This window comes from Phascolarctos cinereus, unplaced genomic scaffold, assembly GCF_003287225.1.
Source record: "Phascolarctos cinereus isolate Bilbo 61053 unplaced genomic scaffold, phaCin_HiC Scaffold_1;HRSCAF=81, whole genome shotgun sequence".
Taxonomy (NCBI): domain Eukaryota; kingdom Metazoa; phylum Chordata; class Mammalia; order Diprotodontia; family Phascolarctidae; genus Phascolarctos; species Phascolarctos cinereus.
This window is the reverse complement of record NW_027555514.1, coordinates 93,479,548-93,500,482: the sequence shown is the minus strand read 5'-3', so window position 1 is coordinate 93,500,482 and position 20,935 is coordinate 93,479,548. Positions and strand designations below refer to the sequence as shown.

The window sequence follows — 20,935 nt, the reverse complement described above, 5'->3', positions numbered from 1 at the left end:
AGTAGCAAAATAGAAAATCATTAGGTGTTTTTTCGTATAAAACATTATATGGACACAGTTCTGGGGTTATCCAAGTGTTATAACCCAAATCTAAAGTGGTAAAGCAAAAGATCTTCGTGGCACAAAGACAAAATTCTAAAAGACCTTTTTCACTAGTCAACCAAGAATTACTGAGTAGCCATTTAGGAAAAAGCACAGTTGTAGGCTCCATGGGAAGCTGTAAAAGGAAAGCAGATAACACATACATGGAAAAGATATTAACCTGTACAAAGGCTGAAAAGGTCACAACCAACTAAAGTATCATCTCTTAAAGATCTCCAAACTTTTAACTAATGCCCTACGTTTTCCAAGTTTATATGATACAAAATACTAGTGCAACAAAAAAAACGGACAGTCCTTTAAAGTTTATGGCACCAGGATAGCACCTATATATAAAACTATAGACTACTTACTTCAAAGTGAAGGAATAAACACTTTAGTATTAGGATTAGATGTGTATCAACTGAGTGAAGTTATTCAAGGAAGGCTGAATGAGGAATGTGACTTTGGAGCCAAGTTTGGAAGAAGGAGAGGGCCAAGGCTTAGCACAGGGATCAGGAGGAGGAGGGCACTTTGGGAAGAAAAAAAACACAATAAGAAGCAACTCATATGCAAAGGACAGAAGGCAATTTTTTGTGGATAGAGGAAAGCTTTCATCTGGGAAAAGCAAGAAATAAAGGTAATTTGATGAAGAGAAAAAATGATGGGGGTCCTAGTCACACATGTCTGAGAAATCTGGCTTGATAGAGAAAATGGTAAATCACATCAGGTTTATGAGTGACAGTTAAAAGCACACTTCAGAAGACAGTTGTGACTATTGTCGTCTATTGTATAGTATGGATATGTATAGTGCAGACAAGCTAGAGACTAGACAATAGGCAGACTGACTTAGGTAGCTATAGTAGTCATATAAACATGAGATAACTACAGTCTGCGATCTGTAGCTAGGGTGCAAAACATTAAAAGGGGCAGATTGTGGGAGTTATAAAATATGACCTGGTAAACAACTGAATATAGAAGGCCAAAAAGAAAAGTGACCAAACACTACGGTTAATAAGTTTGAAAGTTTACAAGAATGATGTGATGGTACCTTTCACAGAGCTTAAATTAAATTAGAAGAGTCCAAGAGGTTGGTTTTTGATGATGACACGTAAAGATTCAAGCTTTTGCTATATTCCCCCTACAGGGGCTTTCAAACTTGTAACAAAATTCCTGTTTTCTCTCTCTCTCATTCATTCCTTTCCACTAATCTCCTTTCTCTTAGAAATTTGATTTCTCTGGTTGGAAACTAGGACTGTAATAGCTGACAATTATTACCTTTGCAGATAAATTTACTCCCTCATACCCAAAAACTTTTATCCTGCAATAAACAAAAGCAACCTCACTATGTTAGGGGCAAAAAATATATGTGCTTTAAATATATTATTTGCTGCAACGTTGGAAACTATGTCCTTTCAGAATTAATTTCACAGAATGTGAAAATATTATACCTTTTCCCCCTTCACCAGATTCTGCTATAATCAGATTAAGATAATTAGTTTCTGAAACAATACTAAAACCTCATGTATATGAATACCACAAATTCAAATTTAGAAAGAAATGGAATAATGTCTACACTTTTGATCTATCATCTTGCTTAAACCAAGACTATAAACAATTAAAAAGGATATTTTTTAACCTCTTGAGATTTTCTGGTACATTAAAAACATACACTTAAATAAAAACAATTAATCAGTAAGCTTGTTAATACAAATCTCAGCTATTTTCTAAGATTTAATCTAGTTCCATTTATTTCACATGAGAGCAACAGAGCTTATTCTTCAAATATCTCATAAAGTTCAGACTGATCCCTAGCGCCCTTTCAGCTAACACCCCACCTCAGGTGAATAAGGTTTTATATAAGGTACTATTATATTTACAGGAAGTCTGGTTCAAACATATTTTTCACATCTGTTTTCAACCTAAATACACAATGATGTTCATGTTCTTTCTATTCTGATACAAAAAAAATATCAAATGAGAAGCTGCCATAAAAATACCATAAAGTCAAAATCAGATTTGGCTACTCAGCTAAAATATAAAATAAGCACCATTTGTTAGCATGTGAAGTTGTTTTATAAAGGGTGGTAATAGGATGCTGTTTTTTTAAACAGGAAAACACAAGGTTATCAAATTCACAGAAAAAAATTTCTAAGCTGAAAGGTAAGAAAGAAAAGGAAGGAATATGCACAGGCACATACTATATAAACAAAACTAGTTGCCCTACTTGTTACATGCTGACCCTTAAATTATTTGATTCTTCCATTTGAGAGATGTACCTAAATTAGATATTCCTTCTATAGTTTGCTATTTATCCTACTTAGCTAAATACAGCCCGTAGCTACAATTTTGATTAGTACAACTAAGAAAAACTACAAATTTTGTCCACTTCAAAGTCAGGCACAGCAAATAAACACCAACTGATTTATGTGAATAAAAAATTTCAGAATCCTTTCAAGAAAAGAGTACTGATTCAAAATCTATAAAAACCTGGATAGTGCTCCCGCCTTGGAGTCAGGAGGACCTGAGTTCAAATGTAACCTTGGACACTTGACACTTACTAGCTGTGTGACCCTGGGCAAATCACTTAACCCCAATTGCCTCACCAAAAAGAAAAAAAATCTATTAAAAACTACAAGAACTTAAAGCCACAATTCAATATTTTATAAAGCTCTATTCGCCTTGTCTTTTAAGTAAAAAGACACAGTTTAAAAATAGTCCAATTATTAAATATGTATTCATGTAATACCAATTTAATAGTTTTAAGTTGAAAAGCTAGCTTTGGCTGATACAATGTTAATTAAGAAAACATGATATGCCCCCAAAAAATCAAGATTAAATTGATTATCTCTATTAAAAATGCTTGCTTTCATCTGCAGGGCTCTTGTACTGGAGTTTTCTAAAGTGTTGGTTTTACAGATTAAATATATGACAGAAAGACCTGAGGACAAAAGAAATTAAAATATTAGGAACTATTTCCAACTGGAATTCCATTAGAATAACACAGCCCTGAAATTACAATTTAAGTTCACAAGAAAGTATGCTTTGCATGAATATTTTTTTCCTGATATTCAATTACACATCACCTTTAAAGTACGTCGCTTGCATTAAGTGAATCAACTCTATATAACAGGGAAAGTTGGACTTCTGATATAATGCAGCTGTGGTATAGCAAAAAAGCATTTTCTCCTAACTATCTATATATAAACACTTAATTCAGTTTTTTTCTTTGACTTTATATTCATTTTCAGTGACAGAGCAAGAGTACCAGTGCATCAAATTTACTTGTACTTTATCATTAAAAAGAAGTTAGTGGACCTTAAATTTGAAATGATCAAGGAAATAATAGGCATTATGGTATATGGAACAAAAGGCCAGTCTCAGGATCAAAACAACCTGAGTTCAAGTCCTCTGTGACAGATTCAGACTTTGTGACCAGCCAGTCACTTAACTTCTCACTGTCCCCAGTGCCCCCAGACAATTCTCTAGAATCGACTGTAGGAATAGTTAAATTGCCTATCTATAGAAGCAATTTCCCCATGTTCCTTAATGGGAGCATTCTGTACTGATGGAACTAAGAAAAACGTTAAAAGAAAAAGGGATTTTTTAATGTTAGGCTAACTTAAGAAAAAAAGGTAAAGTACAAAAGAAAAAGAGTATTGTAAACTATCTGATGTTTAATAATAACTTTTGTTGTTGGTCAGTCATTTCAATGCTGTCCAACTCTCGGTGACCCCACTTGGGGTTTTCTTGACAAAGATACTGGAGAGGTTTGCCATTTCCTTCTCGAGCTCATTTTACAGATGCAGAAACTGAGGCAGATAGATGACCAGACACTAACAAGTGTCTAATACAGGACTGGAACTCAGGCCTTCTTCACTCCAGATCCAGCACCTGTTATACTGTTCTTCAAATACTAAATATGTCTAAATATTAATTAGAAGCTCCTAATAAGACCAGGAACTTGGTATTAAGATTCAAATATAATGACAGCTTTCTAAGGGTGTAAATTTAAATAACTAGCTTTACCTTTTTTCTAAGGCCCTGATTTTATGCCACGTATGTTTTTCCAAGCTTTCGTTTAGAAAATTATAAACACCAACAAGCTAAGAAACACAACTAGAGAGGAGTAACAAAAGGAAAAAGTAGCCAATGGTGATTCCAGTATGGGCTTTTCTGGGAAACTTATACAATAAATGAAAATTCACATTAAAGCTATTATGACTTTTTTTTTTTAGGATTTACCTGCCTAGTTCACCTTATACAGAGAATAAAAATTATCTATGCTTTCTGTTTATATAAAGTTAGCTTTATGTTTCAAATAGATGAGATATAACATTTTACTTACCATAAAATTCTGCTGTAGAGGAGACCAAGAATACATTATAGGTACTGAAGCAACAGCATTCAGAGTCTTTAATGGGATGACTTGTTTTGGAAAATCCAAATCACTGGTCACCGAACACTAAAACAGAAAAAATTAAATTTATTCTAAAGATCAGTGAGCTAACTTAAAGCAAAACAGCTATCATTATAGCCGTCCATTTTAAAAGAAATGCTGCTATATTGAGTAATTTTGAAAAATAAATTATGTCACTGGTAACTTTCTTGAAACAAAAATGATTTTTAAAAATCCAGTTTACCTACACAAACTGAAGGAAATCTAGGCCTCAAAAAAAATTATTTCAAAATATCCACCAACTTTTCCCATACTTACCAATATGATAGCATTCTTACATTTTATATTAACAAGTCTTGCTCCAACCTAAAGATCATATCATGACTACATCTTTGGATCATCAACATAATTGATCAATATATTGGAAAAGTCCAAAAATATGTACAATATGCAACACTTAGACTTCCCATCTCCACAAAGAGGTGAGTTGAGAACGTCCTCTCATCTCTTCTTTTTTTTTAATCTCTTCTTTCAAGCCTTGCTCATTATTTATAATTTTGCAACATTCACATTTGATTTTATTGTGTTATAGTCATTAGGTACACTGTTTTCTTGGCTCTGCTTACTTCACTCCGCATCAGTTCATGGATATCTGTTCTATATTTGTCTGTATTCATCACATCATTTCTCACAGTACGGTAACATTCCACTGTGTTCATGTACCACTAAGCCATTCCCCAATTCCACAAAATATTAAAAGAATGAAAATAAAGGCTTCAATGTATCTCTTCCATAGAAGATTTTTGGAAAGGCATAATCAGGATTCATCCAGGATGAGAGGGAGTGGGTGGGTTGTGACCTGTACCAATGAGGTTTTAGACCGATTGAAATACTGAAGAATAGAATGGAATTTTAAAGAATTTTAAGGTTTTTGTTGTAGTCACAAAAGAGATCATGCTCCCTATTTTTAAACATTGGGTGAATTTAATTTTTTAATTTTTTTTCGTTCTCAAATTTTTTTTCCAATTAAGTTGCTTTTCAAATGTGATAACTCAACTTTTCCCCCTTACAGCTCAGATCTTCAATGGGATGAAAAATTCTCACTCCTAGATGATATATTATCAACCCAATTCTAAACCTACTTAAATATGTAAATTCTAGGACCATGAATAAGGTTAACAATGAATTGTTACCAGTAACTTTTTATTTCATCCATAAAACATGAATAATTAGATCATTCCCCTTCTCAGTAAGTTTCAGTGGCTCCCTCTTTGCCTCTGGGATAAAATACAAACTCTGCTGATTCACATATAAATCCCTTCTCAGTCTAGCTCCAGTCTGTACCCTTCAGGCTTGGGGCACAACTCTGTGTTCCAAACAAACTGACCTACTTGTGGGGTCCTTATACACAATATCCCATCTCTTGTGTTTGCCTTTACCACAGGGTGTTCTTCCACCTTTCCCTATACCTCATGTTCCCTATACCTGGGGAATCCCCAGCATCCTGTAAGACTGATCTCAAATATCTCCTCCTACATGAGGCCTTTATCTCCTTTCTAGTGTCCCACAGAAACTACTTTGTATTTATTTTGTACATATCTTGTATTTACTTATCTGTGTACCTGCTGATTCTCCCCCAGTAGAACGTATGCTCCTTGATATGGCTGTTTTGTTTCTATCTTTGTATCCCCAGCCTGTATCACAGTGCCTCATACATAAGTGGGCACTTAATAAGTGTCTGTTGAATTGACCTGAACTTACTAAAGTAGAGTGCTGCTTTAATTTAACTAACATCTTTAATAAGGAAATGTCTAAAACTTTCCAGTAAGCTTTTTTTCTCTGAAAATGTATCATCCCTGACTTACACAACAGTTATCACTTACATCACTCAAAAGTCTAGGAAGATTTTTGACTCTATAAAGTATCACTTCATCAGATCCTACCATTTCTATGAGATCACTGTGGAGAAATTATCCACTTTCAGGTGCCTCTTGAAGATTAAACAAAGAAGAAAAGTTGTTCTATGGAACTTAATTGGTACTAGGGTAGTGAGGGATTCTAAAAGCTAGAGGTACTAACATTAAAATGGAAACAAAGCTTACTGACAATTAAGTAGGATTTCTCCAAAGATGGGGAGAAGTATCACATGCCAGTTATACAAATAACTATATGGCTGAAACACTGGGAGCTGGGAAGGCCAAACTGAAAACAGGAGCGTAGCAGCAAAAGAGCAAAGAGGCTTCTCTCTAAGCAGCCAAGTCCAAGTAAAAAGTGTTTTATGGCAATCCAGGGGAAGATCAGGACATAACCCAACAGATCTCAGAGGAACATACCTAAGAGACATAGCTGGATTGTCATTATATGCAATAAGAACTACTAAGACAGAAGAAAAAGGCAGCATGAAGTGATGGGGAGCCTGTTTCTAAACCTAGTTTACACATTCCCACTGTCTCCATCAACTCAAATCTAATCCCATTTCTCTGAAAAACACATTATCAACAAGTCACTAAACAGCAATCTTTTGTGTTAATAGGATGACAACCATTAGGAAGATTGAAAGAATGTTCCTCAGGACAGGTGTCTGCGAAGCAGAAGTATGTAGACTGGAAGATGGAGAGAGGGGTGTGTGAAGAAAAATTATCAGAAACAGAGACTTCAGAGAGCTTTCCAGGGGTGGTAAATAATCAAAAGTGTTATAACTAGGAAATACAAGGTAACATCTGGTGACTTCTATCAGATTGAAAACAGTTCAGGGAAGGGAGCTGAGGAAAAGAGGAATCACCAGCTAGAAATAATGGATTGACCTAGGATTCTAGGTCCTGAATTCAAGGAGAAGTATGTTCTTGATCATAAATTAGAAGCTGAAAGTCTAGCCCTCACTAAAGAGGACTTACAGGCTCAAAGCTGGCAAAGAAACAGAAGTACTGTTAGTAGAATAAATTATACTCCCTTTCTCTTTTGTTCTGCCAGTTTGTGTACATAAAGAGATGGTAAAGTAAGAAAAGTATACAAAAGTAATTGAAATGAGGAAAGGCTAGGCACATCCTAGAAAATGGTCCTCCAACAAGATTCTCAGGCAGCACAAGGTAGTTTAAAGTTCAATTCTAGGACAAAGCAATTCCTACCTTTGAAAAATACCACCTACAGTTTTTTGGTCCAGGGACAATGTCATCATCAATATCTTTAAGCATTTACTAAGTGCCAGGTGCACTGTGCTAAGCAGTAGAGATACAAAGAAAAGGCAAAAACATGGTTCCTGCCCTCAAGAAGCTTACATTCTAATGGAAAAGACAACATGCAAATAATTATGTAAACTAGAGGTAATTACATCGTCCTCTCAAGCCCTAGATTCTCAGTATCCTTTTAATCAGGACTGTCTGCCCACTTGTTAGCTCACTGAATGAAAGAATCACAGAAACTCTTTGTTGGTTCTCAAAGGCCATTTAGGGCAAACTGTACATCTGAATACAGATCCTCTCTACCACATCCTTAACAACTCAGCCATTGCTAGATGTCCTGTATGGGGACACCCTAGACAGCCTTTTCAACTTGCAGACAGCCCAAATTTACTTACGTCACTCTGAAACTTCCCCTTCTGTTCCTTGTCCTTACCCAGGGAGGGGAGCAGAACAAATAAGATGGTGCTGACCTGGAACAAGAGGACGGGAGCCTGGAATCCTGCTGCTATCACAACCTGTGTGACCTTGAACAAGACACTAACCTTCAGCTTCTTTGTCTATAAAATTAAAAGGTCGAACTAAATCAATAACTAAGTCTGAGTTTAAGGTTGGGGAGAAAGTACTTTTATTTTCCTTAGCCTGAAGACTGCCCTAATAGACTTTGGAAAACATTAGCTGGGCCTTTTTGAGTATAATCTAATGCCCAGGCAGGTTAGACAAGGTTAGTGATGCCTCCAAATATTTAAATGGTATGCATGATAACTAACTTCAAATACCTAAAGGACTATTACATGAAAGGGAAACTAAACTTGCTTTCTCTTACTTCAACAAGCCGAACTAGGTAAAATTTACAGGGAAGCAGGTATTATTTCAATATAAGAAAATGTAGAGCTGTTCATTATTAGACTGCAGAATAAACTACACCTTGAGAAATGATGAGCTTCCCACTACCGAATATATTCAAGCAAAAGTAGATCCTTTCATCCCTGGAAACTCCTGCCCTGGCACCCTGCGGACTCTCTACTACCCCCATTTCATTTCATTCTCCAAGTATGTCCTCACCAGCTATCTTGCCACCATGGGTGCGTTTAGAAGTTGGTTTCAGAAGGTATGTTGTTCAGTCAACTAAGCTTAATTTTACCAAAATTAACATCTTTCCAAGTAGCTTATCATCTTCATTCCCTTTTAGTCCTGAAGTCTCCTCAGAACCAGTGGCAAAAGCCCTTCTCTGCTCAACCTTAGTTGCATGTTGCACTGGAAAGACAGTTGGGCAATACCACTACTAGGTCTGTATCCCAAAAGAGAAAAAACAAAAAGAAAAAGGCCCTATCTATATGTACCAAAATATTTATAGCAGCTCATTTCTGGGGGCAAAGAATTAGAAAATGAAGAGATGCCCATCAATTGGGGAATGGCTGAACAAGTTGTGGTGTGTGATTATGATGGAATACTATTGTATTACATAAGAAATGACGAGCAGGATGTTCATAGAAAAACCTGGAAACAACTTGCATGGGCTGATGCAAAGTGAAATGTACTGTGTACAAAGTAATAGCAATTTGTAATTGTGAATGACTTAGCTCTTCTCAGCAACACAACAATTCAAGACAACTCTGAAGGACTTATGATGAAAAATGCTATCCATCCCCAGAGAAAGAACTGATGGTGTCTGAATACAGATTGAAGCATACTTTTTTTACTTTATTTTTCTTGAGTTGTTTTTGTGTGTGTGTGTGTGTGTGTGTGTGTGTGTGTGTGTGTTTTCTTTCACAACATAACTATCATGGATATGTTTTGCCTGACTACACATGTATAACCTATATTAAATTGCTTGCCTTCTCGTGATGGGGGGAGGAAGGAAGAGAATTTGGAACTCAAAGTTTTTAAAATGAATGTTAAAAATTGTTTTTACATGTAACTAGGGAAAAACAAAAATAAAATAAGAGTTTAAGAAAAAAAAGGACAGTTGGGTTTGGAGTCAGAAGGTAAGGATTTGAATCTTGTCTTTGACACATACTGTGTGACAACAGACAAGGTTTACAGAACTTAAGAAACTGATGCCTAGAGAGGTTATCTATAAAACAAGGAGAGCAGACTAGATCACTTCTAAGGTTTCTTACTGGCTGTGTTATGATCTTACTTGTGGCAAAGCACATGAGACTGTTCTCTCAGAATCAACATACTATCTTCCTTTATATGCCTCCTCACCAGTTCTATTTTTAGGATTTTTTTTTAGCCCCGCTCTATTCTTTCTCCCACATTTACTCTCAAATTCTTGGGCTACAATTTCCTGCCACATTTCCCATATCTAATCACTCTTACTAGATTGTACTTCTAATCCTCATAGTGTTCTTACCTCCTACATTTAAGCATCTTGGATACTGCTATACTGCTTTATGATATCTTCTTCATGGTGATATAATATATATTTATATTTCAAAAGTTTTCCTAAGGACATATACTTTCTAAAATCAGTACGTTTTGCTTGCATAGTGAATATTTTCTTTTACTGTTGTTCTTTTCTTTTAGATTGTCCTTCACTTCTGTACATTTGTATTCCTGTTCTTCGTTTTCACTTTTGTTTCTTGGTGAAGTTTGCCATCGCAGATTTCAAGTTTTCTACTCTGCCCATTATTTTTCCTGTGAAGGCCAAAAATTCTGCTCTCATAATTCTCATTTCTCTTTTGAACCAATCAGGAACCAGTTATGGTACCATGTTCTCCTTTGTTTCATCAAGTGTTGGATCATTTTCCTTTGTTTTGCAGCATTTATTCATAAATGCCTTAACTTGTTTACTAGATCTAAAAGCCAGATTTCTTTCTGCTCTTAATGATTTCCTTATTGATTATCTGCTTAATATATTTAAGATCCTTGAATTCTCTTCCTGAGGTCTTCGGTAATTTTGGCCTCCCCCTTCCCTTTTTCCCCTACTATTCATTTTCTGAATCTCCGACTTGCCCCGTTTTAATGATGGTTTCTTTGGGGGCTGAATCTCAAAGCATCTAAGCCTCATCTCAAGCTGTATAAATTCACAATACACCAGCCTAGGTGTCTACTCTCAGTAACTTTTGGGTAGCCAGACTAGGCCCCACTTGGGTGTTGAGCACTTTCCTCCAGGACTGGTAGCTTAATGGAATGTCTGGTAGCCACACTGTGTCTTGTCCCATTCCCTCTGTTGCCAAGTTCTCTGATCTGAAACCAGCAGTTCGGAGAGCTACCACACTGGTGTGATCAGGTTGATTTTTGTAAGTCTGGTTCTGAGGCTTAGGGGGAAATGTGGTGTTGAACTCTATTTTAAACCCAGATACATGTCCTGCCTCCTTCCCTCTCTTTTCCTGGCTTTCATACAGAAATACTTTGCAGTACACAATGCTGCCTGCACCAGCAGTGACTGTGTTGCTCTGGCTATATGGTCCGAGAGAGCCTCAGTAGTCTGGAGTGCTGAAAAGGGGAAAGGGAGACTGGGATGTAGGTTGGATTGTGTTGCCAGTGTCAAGAAGAGGAGCTAAGTGAGTTCAGCATAGAAGACAATTCATAAGCTTATTTGTTTTTTAACTTTCTTTTGGATTATGTGTGTCTGGGTGTATTTTGGATTCTGGGTGTCTCTTGCTTATAATTTCTGTTTTGAAGAGGTTTTAGAAGGCAAGGGGATCAGAGAAAATGTCTAGTCCCCCCATTTATCACATGACCCAGAAGTCTTCTCAAAGGCCCAGAAGCAGCAGTAGACCAAAAGAACCTATACCTGGTCCATTCCCAAGAAATAAACTTTTTTAAAATCCTTAAGATTCCAAAAGAATCAGACAAGGAATCGGGAAGAAACTGAGAGGACTCTCCCACCCAATAAATGAACTCTTCCCATATCCCCAAATATTAATCTTTTGCCTATTTCCAGTGACAGAGAATTTACTACTTCATGAAATAACCCATTCCATTTTTGGACATCTAATAATCAGAAAGGTTTTTCTCATGCTGGGGGTCAAAAATCCTTTTACACGGTCCTTAGTTCTGCCCCCTAGGCTACCTTTCAAATATTTGACAATAGTTTTCAAGTTCTCACCAAGATATTTCTTTCTCCAGTTAAACATCTTCAGGTCTTTAAACTATTTTTCATGACAGTTTTGCAACCCCTCACCATGCTAATTATCCTTCCTAAGTACCTTGTCAACTGTGGCCCCCTCCTTTTAAAATGATGCCCATAGGGGCAGCTAGGTGGCACAGTGAATAGAGCACCGGCCCTGAAGTCAGGAGGACCTGAGTTCAAATCCAGCCTCAGACCAAACACTTGACACTTACTAGTTGTGTGACCCTGGGCAAGTCACTTAACCCCAACTGCCCTCTTAAAAAAAAAATTATGTCCATAAGTAAACAAAATACACCCCAGCTGTGGTGTGACCCGTACAGAAGACAATCCTCATTCTCCTACACTTCTGTTAATGGAGACTAAGATCAGATTAGGTTTGGGTTTTTGTTTTGTTTTGTTTTTTGCAAACTCATAACACTCTGTACTCACATTAGGCTACCCTGCATTGCCTCAAAGCAATAAACTAAAATTAAATTCCGTTTATGCTTCTCTTGTTCTTGTACAATTGACTTTTTTAGCCTAAATGTAGGACTGTACATTTATCCCTGACAATTTCATCTTATTTCTACTCATCACTCCAGCACGCTAAAGCTTTTTGGAACCTGACTCTACCATCTAATACAACACTAGCTTCACTGTCATCTATAAATTTGATAAGTTTTATATCTCTCACTCAGTTTTGAAGCACTCCAACCTGAAGCTAACTGGTCCTGGTGAAAGGAAGTACCTAACCCACTACATTTTGCCATCCCCAGTGCTTTAAATCCATCCAGCAACAATCACCTTGGAAAATAGGGCCTACTAGGGCGTTTAAACATATGACCAGCTGCCATTTAAATACTCCATGTTCCTGTAAACACTATCCCTGTTTTTCACTTCTTGCTCCTGGAATTATACTCCACTCAATACTCCATGGTTACTGTCAAGTAAGGGCCTCACAATTGACTGCCCAGGCAACTCTATTCACTCTCCCTGTGATTTTTCAAAGCAGAATACCTTTGGTGGCTACCATTCCCCTATCTGTCCTGTCTTTCCCTTATTAGAATGTAAGGAAGTTTACATCATAATAGCAGCTATATCAGTTTTGAATTTTATCCCTAAAAACTAGCACAGTGCCTAGAATATAAGGTGCTTTAATGTTTTTTCATTCATACAGTCACTGACCTATGTCTTTAAGTCATTAATAAAAATCCTGAACTACACTTGCACTTAACCTTCTATAAGCCAATAATAAAATAAGGACTGAATCCCGTAGCATATACCTTTGAGCAAGGTCTTTTAATCAGTCACCTGCAACAACGCAGGCAGCTCAGGTCCTTTTGTCTAAGGTGCCTCATTAAAGATCCATAATCAATCCCATAGGGCAGAACAGGTATTTTCAGACAAAGGGAAGAGTTGTACCAAAACAGCAGACTGGGATAATAGAAGAAGGATGGAAAGCTGAAGCTAGTAAGTGATCAAATAAAGCAAGACAGGAGAGATTACCTCTGAAACCGTGGACATGAGGATACCAGAAGGTATTCCAGGCTTCTAGGTAACAAACACATTAAGTTTCCAAGGAATCAAAGCAGCTGTTCTGAGAAAAATTCCCTCTTTAGAACTAACAAGGAAGCCCAGAAACCTTAAGGGAGTAATAACAATGGCATGAGACTATGATTCTATGAGAATTACTCTCCTCCCAGAATAAATAAACAACTTGTTCTTTCCAAAATGAAGAGGAGAAAGTGAACCACCGGCAGCCAGGATGGCTTGAGAGGGGAAACTTGGTTCAGAAGGGTTCCCAATAACTTCTAGGAAAAAAAAACCATTCCCAAATGCAAATTTAAGTGTATTCTGTTTGACTAAGGGCAATTATTATTCTCCTTGACCTCTCGGCAGACTCTGACTCTACTGATCACTCTCTCTCCTCTGCTACCCTCTTCTCTCCTGGCTCTCCTTCTATCTGACCACTCCTTCTACGTTTCTTTTGCTGGATCCTCCTCCACCAGATCACATCCCTCTACCACAGGTCCCTCCGAGTTCTGGCTTGGGCCCTCTTTTTTTCCTCCCCATATACTATTTTACTTAGTGATCTCATTAGCTCCCAATGATTTAATTACCATTTCTATACTAATGATTCTCAAATCCACCCATCCTGCTCTGATGTCTCTACTAACTTCTAATCTGCATCTCCAACTGCCTTTTGGTAGACATCTTAAACTCAGTATGTCCAAAACAGAACTTTTCCCCCTAAACCTTCTCTTCCTCCTACCTTCCCTATCAGAACAGAGAGTAACACTATCTTCCCAGTCCCTCAGGCTTACAATCTAGAAATCATCCTGGATTCTTCACTCTCTCTCATCCACATCCAACCTTTGCCAAGGCCTATAGATTTCACCTCTGCAACATCTTTCAAATACTCCCCTTCTCTACAGTGACATTGCCACTACTCTAGTACAGGCCTTTATCACCTCATCCCTTGATTACTACGATAGCCTGCTGGTGGGTCAGCTTGCCTCAAGTCTCTCCCCACTACAATCCATCCTCCATTAAGCCATTAAAATGATTTTCCTAAAGTTCAAGTCTGATCATGTCACTCCTCCTTTTCAACAAACTCCAAGTGGCTTCCTATTACCTACAGAAACAAATACAAAATGCTCTGTTTGGCATTCAAAGCCCTTCATAACCTAGCCCCCCTCCCCACCTTTCCAGTCTTCTTATATCTTAGCCCCCTCCAAAGTATGTACCTTTGATCCAGTGAGACTGTCTGACTGTTCCATGAATGAGACACTCCAGGCATTATCTCTGGCCATTCGCTATGCCTGGAATACTTTCTCTCCTCACTCCAACTGCCAGCCTCCCTAGCTTTCTTTAAGTCCCAACTAAACTCCTACTTTCTACAAGAAGCCTCCCCTAACCCCTCTTAGTTCTAGTCCCTCTGTTAATTATTTCCTATTTATCCTGTTAATAGCTTGCTTTGTTTGTATTCGTTTCCATGTTTTCTCCCCTATAAGACTGTTATTCAGGGACTGTCTTTTGTCTACTTGTATCCCCAGCTCAACACTGTCTGGCACATAGTAAGAAGTACTTAATAAATGCTTGTTGTCATGTCAAAGTAGGCTTTATAAACGCTATCAGAAGTAACAGGGAAGAAAATCATAGAACCAGGAAATCTGAGTACTACTGCAAGTAGAGGACCCTTTTTTTTTTTAAGTGAAGGGCAGGAAGGAAAACAAAAGGAAAGTGCTTAAGAAACTGGACATCCCGAAAGCATGCTCATCTGATACAGGCGAGTAGAGTTGCAGGGGGAGTGAGAAAGAAATATGCTAACCCAAAGAAGGACAGTCAAAGCCAAGTGTGAAAGCAAGGGAGTGTGTCTAAGAAATGGAAAGATTTCTGTGAGCAGCAGGACCTCAGGGAGATAAAGAGAAAAGGACCTTGCTTGCTCCATTAATAAGAGCTTTTATCTATAATGAGGAACAGAAGCAAAAGGAAATGTAGGAAGTGAACCTGGAAATGACTAAAAATTTAATCACTGGGTTAAATTCAATTTGACGGATTAACAAGAATGTGCACATGTGATTTCCATAACTATATACATGTTAAACTGTACTTTTTCTACAAACTCTGAGTCATTTTTCCCCCTCACCACCTGACTGAACATGTTAGGTTGAAGGAATCATGGTGAATGGGTGCCAGATTGAAGGGGAAAGGTGGATTCTCAAGGTTGTGGTCTTTAAAAGAGAAACACTTGAATTTCCCAGCCTAAAAGGAAGAATGTATCCATCTTAGAGAACTAGAATTTTATGAATCACAAAATAATTACCATAATTCTTAAAAATCTTCACTGACCCAAAAGAGTAGCTGGATAAGAAATCTGTGTAGTTTTATGAATGGGGCAATTAGGTGGCACTGTGGATAGAGTGCCCAGCCTGGAGTCTGGAAGACCTGAGTTCAAATTCAACTTCAAACATTTACTAGCCATGTGGCAACTAGGCAAGTCACTTAACTGTTTTGCCTCAGTTTCCTCATTGGTAAAATGCTATGGAGAAGGTAATGTCAAACCATTCCAGTATCTTTGCCAAGAAAACCCCAAATGGAATCACAAAGATAGGATAAGATTGAAAAGAATGAAAAACAGCATATTTTTAGGAAAGTATTATTCCCAGTTAACTGCAGATTAGTTGATTTCAATTTCACCTCAGAAATTTTATTTCAACATAAATTCTCCATTTCAAAAATAGTAATTTAAGGGCCATTAATAAACATTATTCTAATTAAGAAAAGATAAAGCAGACCTTTTAGTCTTAAATTGATCAATTCAACAAAGAAAGCACTAATTACTATCCTAGATTAAAAAAATTAAGCTATTGAGTTAGAGTCCATTAAAGGCCATGAGTTTACTAACAAATTTCTTACATCCCTTTTGGAGGACCATTTTTATTCTGATCCTGTCCATCACCAACAAAAACATTCAAATTCTTGAAAATTTTCAATTAAATCATAAATACCAAATTATTTAAAATATGTTTTTAAAGTGCATATTAACTTTAACAAATTAGTACAAATGATACCAAAACATCCCTGCTGGCCTACATGTCCCTATTTGATATCTCTTCCATGTAGATTTTTCAGATTTCACTATGTTGTTCTTTCATGTGTGCAGTTCTGTTCTTTTTCACTCTGCCTATTCTATCCATATTTGTCATTTCTTATATCATAACATTACTGTAAAACAATTTATTTGGCAATTTCCAGTAAATGCACATATGGGTGGTCGTTCTCTTTCTGGTTTATTGATACTATATATATATATATATATATGTAAAGCTTCAGTAAATATTTTTGGGTAGGGAGTGTGGTTTTTTTTCCTTTTAATAACAACTAGGATTTTTTTTTCTTTTTTCTTTTTTTTAAAATGAGGCAATCAGGGTTAAGTGACTTGCCCAGGGTCACACAGCTAATAAGTGTCATGTGTCTGAGTCCGAATTTGAATTCAGGTCCTCCTCACTCCAGGGCCGGGCGCTGTATCCACCGCACCACCTAACTGCCCCATAACTAGGATTTAATAGTGGGAAGATAACTGTCAACTGTCATGATCATGTTAAGTTTTACTGCATATTACTCTACTGTTTTCCAAAAAGCCTGAACCAATTCAAAGCCCCATAAAAGTGTAATAGTTTGCCAATTTCTCCACAGCCTTACCAAAATTAAATATTATTGCCTTTACTATGTTTGACAAATTAATGAGTACAAATTCAGTTATTTTAATTTTAATTGCTCTGATTACTAAACAGGATGAAAATGTTTTAAGGTAGTCATTGGCAATTTCTTTTTCTTCACTGAACTATTTGATAATATCCATTGAATAACTGATCTTACTTATAAATGTGTCAATTCCTTAAAGGTTCTAAACATCATATTTTTGTCAAATATTTACCCAATCTGTTTTCTTTATTTTGTATATTGTGTACATGCTTTTTTGTTGGCCAAATTTCCTTTTTTAAACATAATTACATTATCTATTTTGTCACCTATAATTTTATCCATTTGTCCAAAAGACACTTCCCTTCTCCCCACGACTGCAGAGAACACATTATTACTCCTATTTTTTAAAGATATTAGGTCTTAGGGGGGCAGCTACGTGGCACAGTGGATAGAGCACTGGCCTTGGAGTTGGGAGGACCTGAGTTCAAATGTGGCCTCAGACCAAACGCTTGACACGTACTAGCTGTGTGACCCTGGGCAAGTCACTTAACCCCAATTGCCCAAAAATAAAAAATGAAATAAAATAAAATGAAGATATTAGGTCTTCTGTTCGATCACTGTTGCACTAGAAATTACAGCATATGGTTCAAGATGTCAGTCTAACCACTTATTTTGCCATTAGATTGTCTAAGAAAATATAGTGCTGCTAATATCATATTATGATTTTTGGCTCAAGTCTCACATGACACTCCATCTCTCAACTCTGGACATTTTCACTGGGGGGTCCCCCAAATCTGAAATGCTCCCCATCTTCATTTCCACCTCTTGGCCAGCAATCCTCGGCTTTCATCAAATCTTAGCTAAAGTTCCACCTTCTACAAGAAGCCTTTCCCTGTCATCCTTAAACTTAGTACCTTCCCTCTAAGATTATCTCCAATTTATCTTGTATATATCTTGTTTTTATATAGTGGTTTGCATGTTCCCTCCCTCCCTCCCTGTCTCCCTCATTAGACTGTGTGCTCTTCGAGAGCAGAGGCTGGTTTTTTTCCTTTCTTGGTACCCTCAGCACCTAATACAGTTCCTGGGACATAATACAATCTTAAATGCTTGTTGACTTGACTGACTTAAGTCTGCCAGAACAATTTTATTTAACATTATCTAAGAGAGAAATGTTCAAACAGGCATAGTTCTTACCTACCACCTCCAATACCCTCTAACGTGATTCTCTGCCCCAAGAAGATTTCAGTTAACATTTTAAGAATCCTGAACAAGGAAAAGATCACAATATGTAAAAATACAGTTTAGGTTTGGGTTAACATTCCAGTTGAGTAACTAAGCTGCCCATCCCATTTCCTTCAAGACCACGCCCCTCATACTAGAAGTTAAAGAAAAGGACCTCCTTTTTTTGGCAGCAGGAGTAGTAGTAGCAATAGCAGCTGCTTAATAAATAAATGTTTAGGGGCAGCTAGGTGGCACAGTGGATAGAGCTCTAGCCTTGGAGTCAGAAGGACCTGAGTTTAAATGTGGTCTCAGACACTTGACACTCTTACTAGCTGTGTGACCCTGGGCAAGTCACTTAACTGCAATTGCCTCACCCCCCCAAAAAAAAAAACTGAAGAGATTTTTAATATGCTTTCATAATACTATCTAATTTTTCCAATAGTATTTATTGAATAATGCCCTTTTCCCAATGTTTAAAGCCTTGGATTTATTAAATATTTATCTACTATGGATCTTTGATTCTAATTCTGAACTACTATGCTGTTCCATTAGTCTGTTTTTTCTTTTATCTAACACCAGATAGGTTTGAAAATTATCACTTTGTAGAATTCTAAACCTGACAGTACAACTCCTTTTCTTACTTTATTTTTTTCATAATTCTCCTTGATATTTTGTCTGCTCTCCCACATAAATGTAATCCCTTTGTCTAATTAAGTGAAGTATCCATTGGTACTTTATTAATGCATTAACTATATTAATCCAGGTAGTATTATTATCACTTTGACTGTATTATTTCAACCTAGACAGGTATATTAGAGATCTCTCCAGTTAATTCTTCTTTTCTGTTGAGACTGTTTTATAGTTGTCTCTATGTAACTTTGTCATTAATCATACTAGATTAATGCTCAAACACTTGATATTTTTGTCACTGATATTGTTTTGTAAACTGCAAATTTGTAACACAATTCAGATTGTTTTGTAAATAGTATTTTTCTATCAATTTCTCCAGGCATTTGTGCCTGATAGAAATGCTGGTGCTTTATCTGGGTTCACTAGGTCTTCTGTTTTGAAGTCACTTATTACCTCAATTTTTGTTGATTTTCTCAGATTTTTAGAATACTCTATCATATCATCTACAAAGATCTATTTATTTTTACCAATGTTGATTCCTTTAATTTACTTTTCCTGCTTTATTGCTAAACCATATAAAAAAATAACTGTGACAAGAGGCAGCCCTTCTTTACTGGGGATATCTCCTGTTTTTTCATAACAGATAATGCTAGCTCTTGGTTTTAGCTTGTGGTTTCAAATCAATACTATTTTATCATGTTAAAGAAAAATCTTTCCAGTCCTATTTTCTAAGTATTTTAAACATGAAAGTTGTGATTTTATGAAAAGTATTTTCAGCACATATATATATAAAACCATGTTTTTCCAGACTATCAAACTAATATGGCTTTTCATCAATTAATCAACAAACGTTTATTAAGAACTTACAATGTGCTGAGGATACAAGAACAGAAGTAAAAGACTCTGCTCTCAAAAAACTTACATCCCATTGTGGAAGACGGCATAATAATATATAAAAATATCTGTGGAAATGGGTGCAGGGGTGCCACCAGCAACTGGGAGAATGTAGGCCTCATGTAGGAAGTGGCAATTGAGCTAATTTTTAAAGAAAACTAGAGATTCTGAAGGCAGCTAGGTGGCATAGTGGATAGAATGCCAGTCCTGGAGTCAGAGACTTGAATTCAAATTCAGCCCTAGACATTTACTAGCTGTGTGACCTTGGACAAGTCACTTAACCCTGTTTGCCTCAGTTCCTCATCTGGAAAATGACCTGGAGAACGAAATGGCAAACTACACCAATTTCTGCCAATAAGCTGCGACCCCCAACCCCAAAAAAATGAGGCACAAAGAGTTGGACACAAATGACAATGACTAAACAACAAAAGGGATTTAAAAAAGTAGATATAAGGAGAGAGGGCACTTCAAATATGGTGGACAACCGAACAAAAGTATAGATAGAAGATGAAATGTCTGAGGATGAGCAAGGGAGCCAAATGGTACTAAACCAGAGTATACATGAAGCAGTTGTGGGTGGCATCATGGATAGAGTGCTGAGCCTGGATTCAAGAAGACCTGAGTTCAAATGTGGCCTCCAACATTTACTAGCTGTGTGGCCCTTGGCAAGTCATTTAACTTGTCTGCCTCAGTTTCCTCATCCATAAAATAATATGGCCCCTACCTCCCAGGGTTGTTTTGAAGATCAAATGAGGAAACAATTGTAAAGTGCTTCACAAAGTGCCTGGCACACAACACATGCTATATAAATATTACCTATTATTGCTATTATTATTATAATGGAAAGTTAGCCTTGAATGACAGACTGGAACCAGGTTGTGAAGGACTTTAAATGACACTGCAGTTTGCATCTGATCCTAGAGGTAAAAGAACCACTGAAGATCTCTGAGCAGGGGAGTGATACAGTCAGACCTGTGAGTTAGGAATGTCACTTTGTTAGTTATATGGAAGATGGAATAAAGAGGGAAGAGACTGCAGGCAGGTAAGTTGTTACAACAGTCCAGGGTAGAAAATTTAAAAGCCTGAACTATGGTAGTGGCTCAGTGAGTAAAGAAGGGAATGAGATGCAAGGGATGATGGGGAAAGAGAAATCAACAAGCCTTGAAAACCGACCTCATATGCGGGGTGAGAGTGAAGAATTAAAGATGATGCCAAGGCTGTTGTTCTATACTAAAGCATTCTTGCACAGACAGAAATTTCTTCAGC

General features: G+C 36.9%; 1 protein-coding gene across 10 annotated transcripts in view; it reads right to left on the bottom strand.

The window, feature by feature from the left end:
* The window catches only part of EZH2 (enhancer of zeste 2 polycomb repressive complex 2 subunit), a 111,600-nt gene that overhangs the window by 26,098 nt on the left and 64,567 nt on the right, over positions 1 to 20,935 (bottom strand). For all 10 annotated transcript variants that reach the window (XM_020977491.2, XM_020977490.2, XM_020977496.2 and 7 more), the window contains one exon: positions 4,427 to 4,543. In XM_020977491.2, the coding sequence (XP_020833150.1) occupies positions 4,427 to 4,543 (117 nt within the window). The remainder of the gene's footprint in view (positions 1 to 4,426; positions 4,544 to 20,935) is intronic.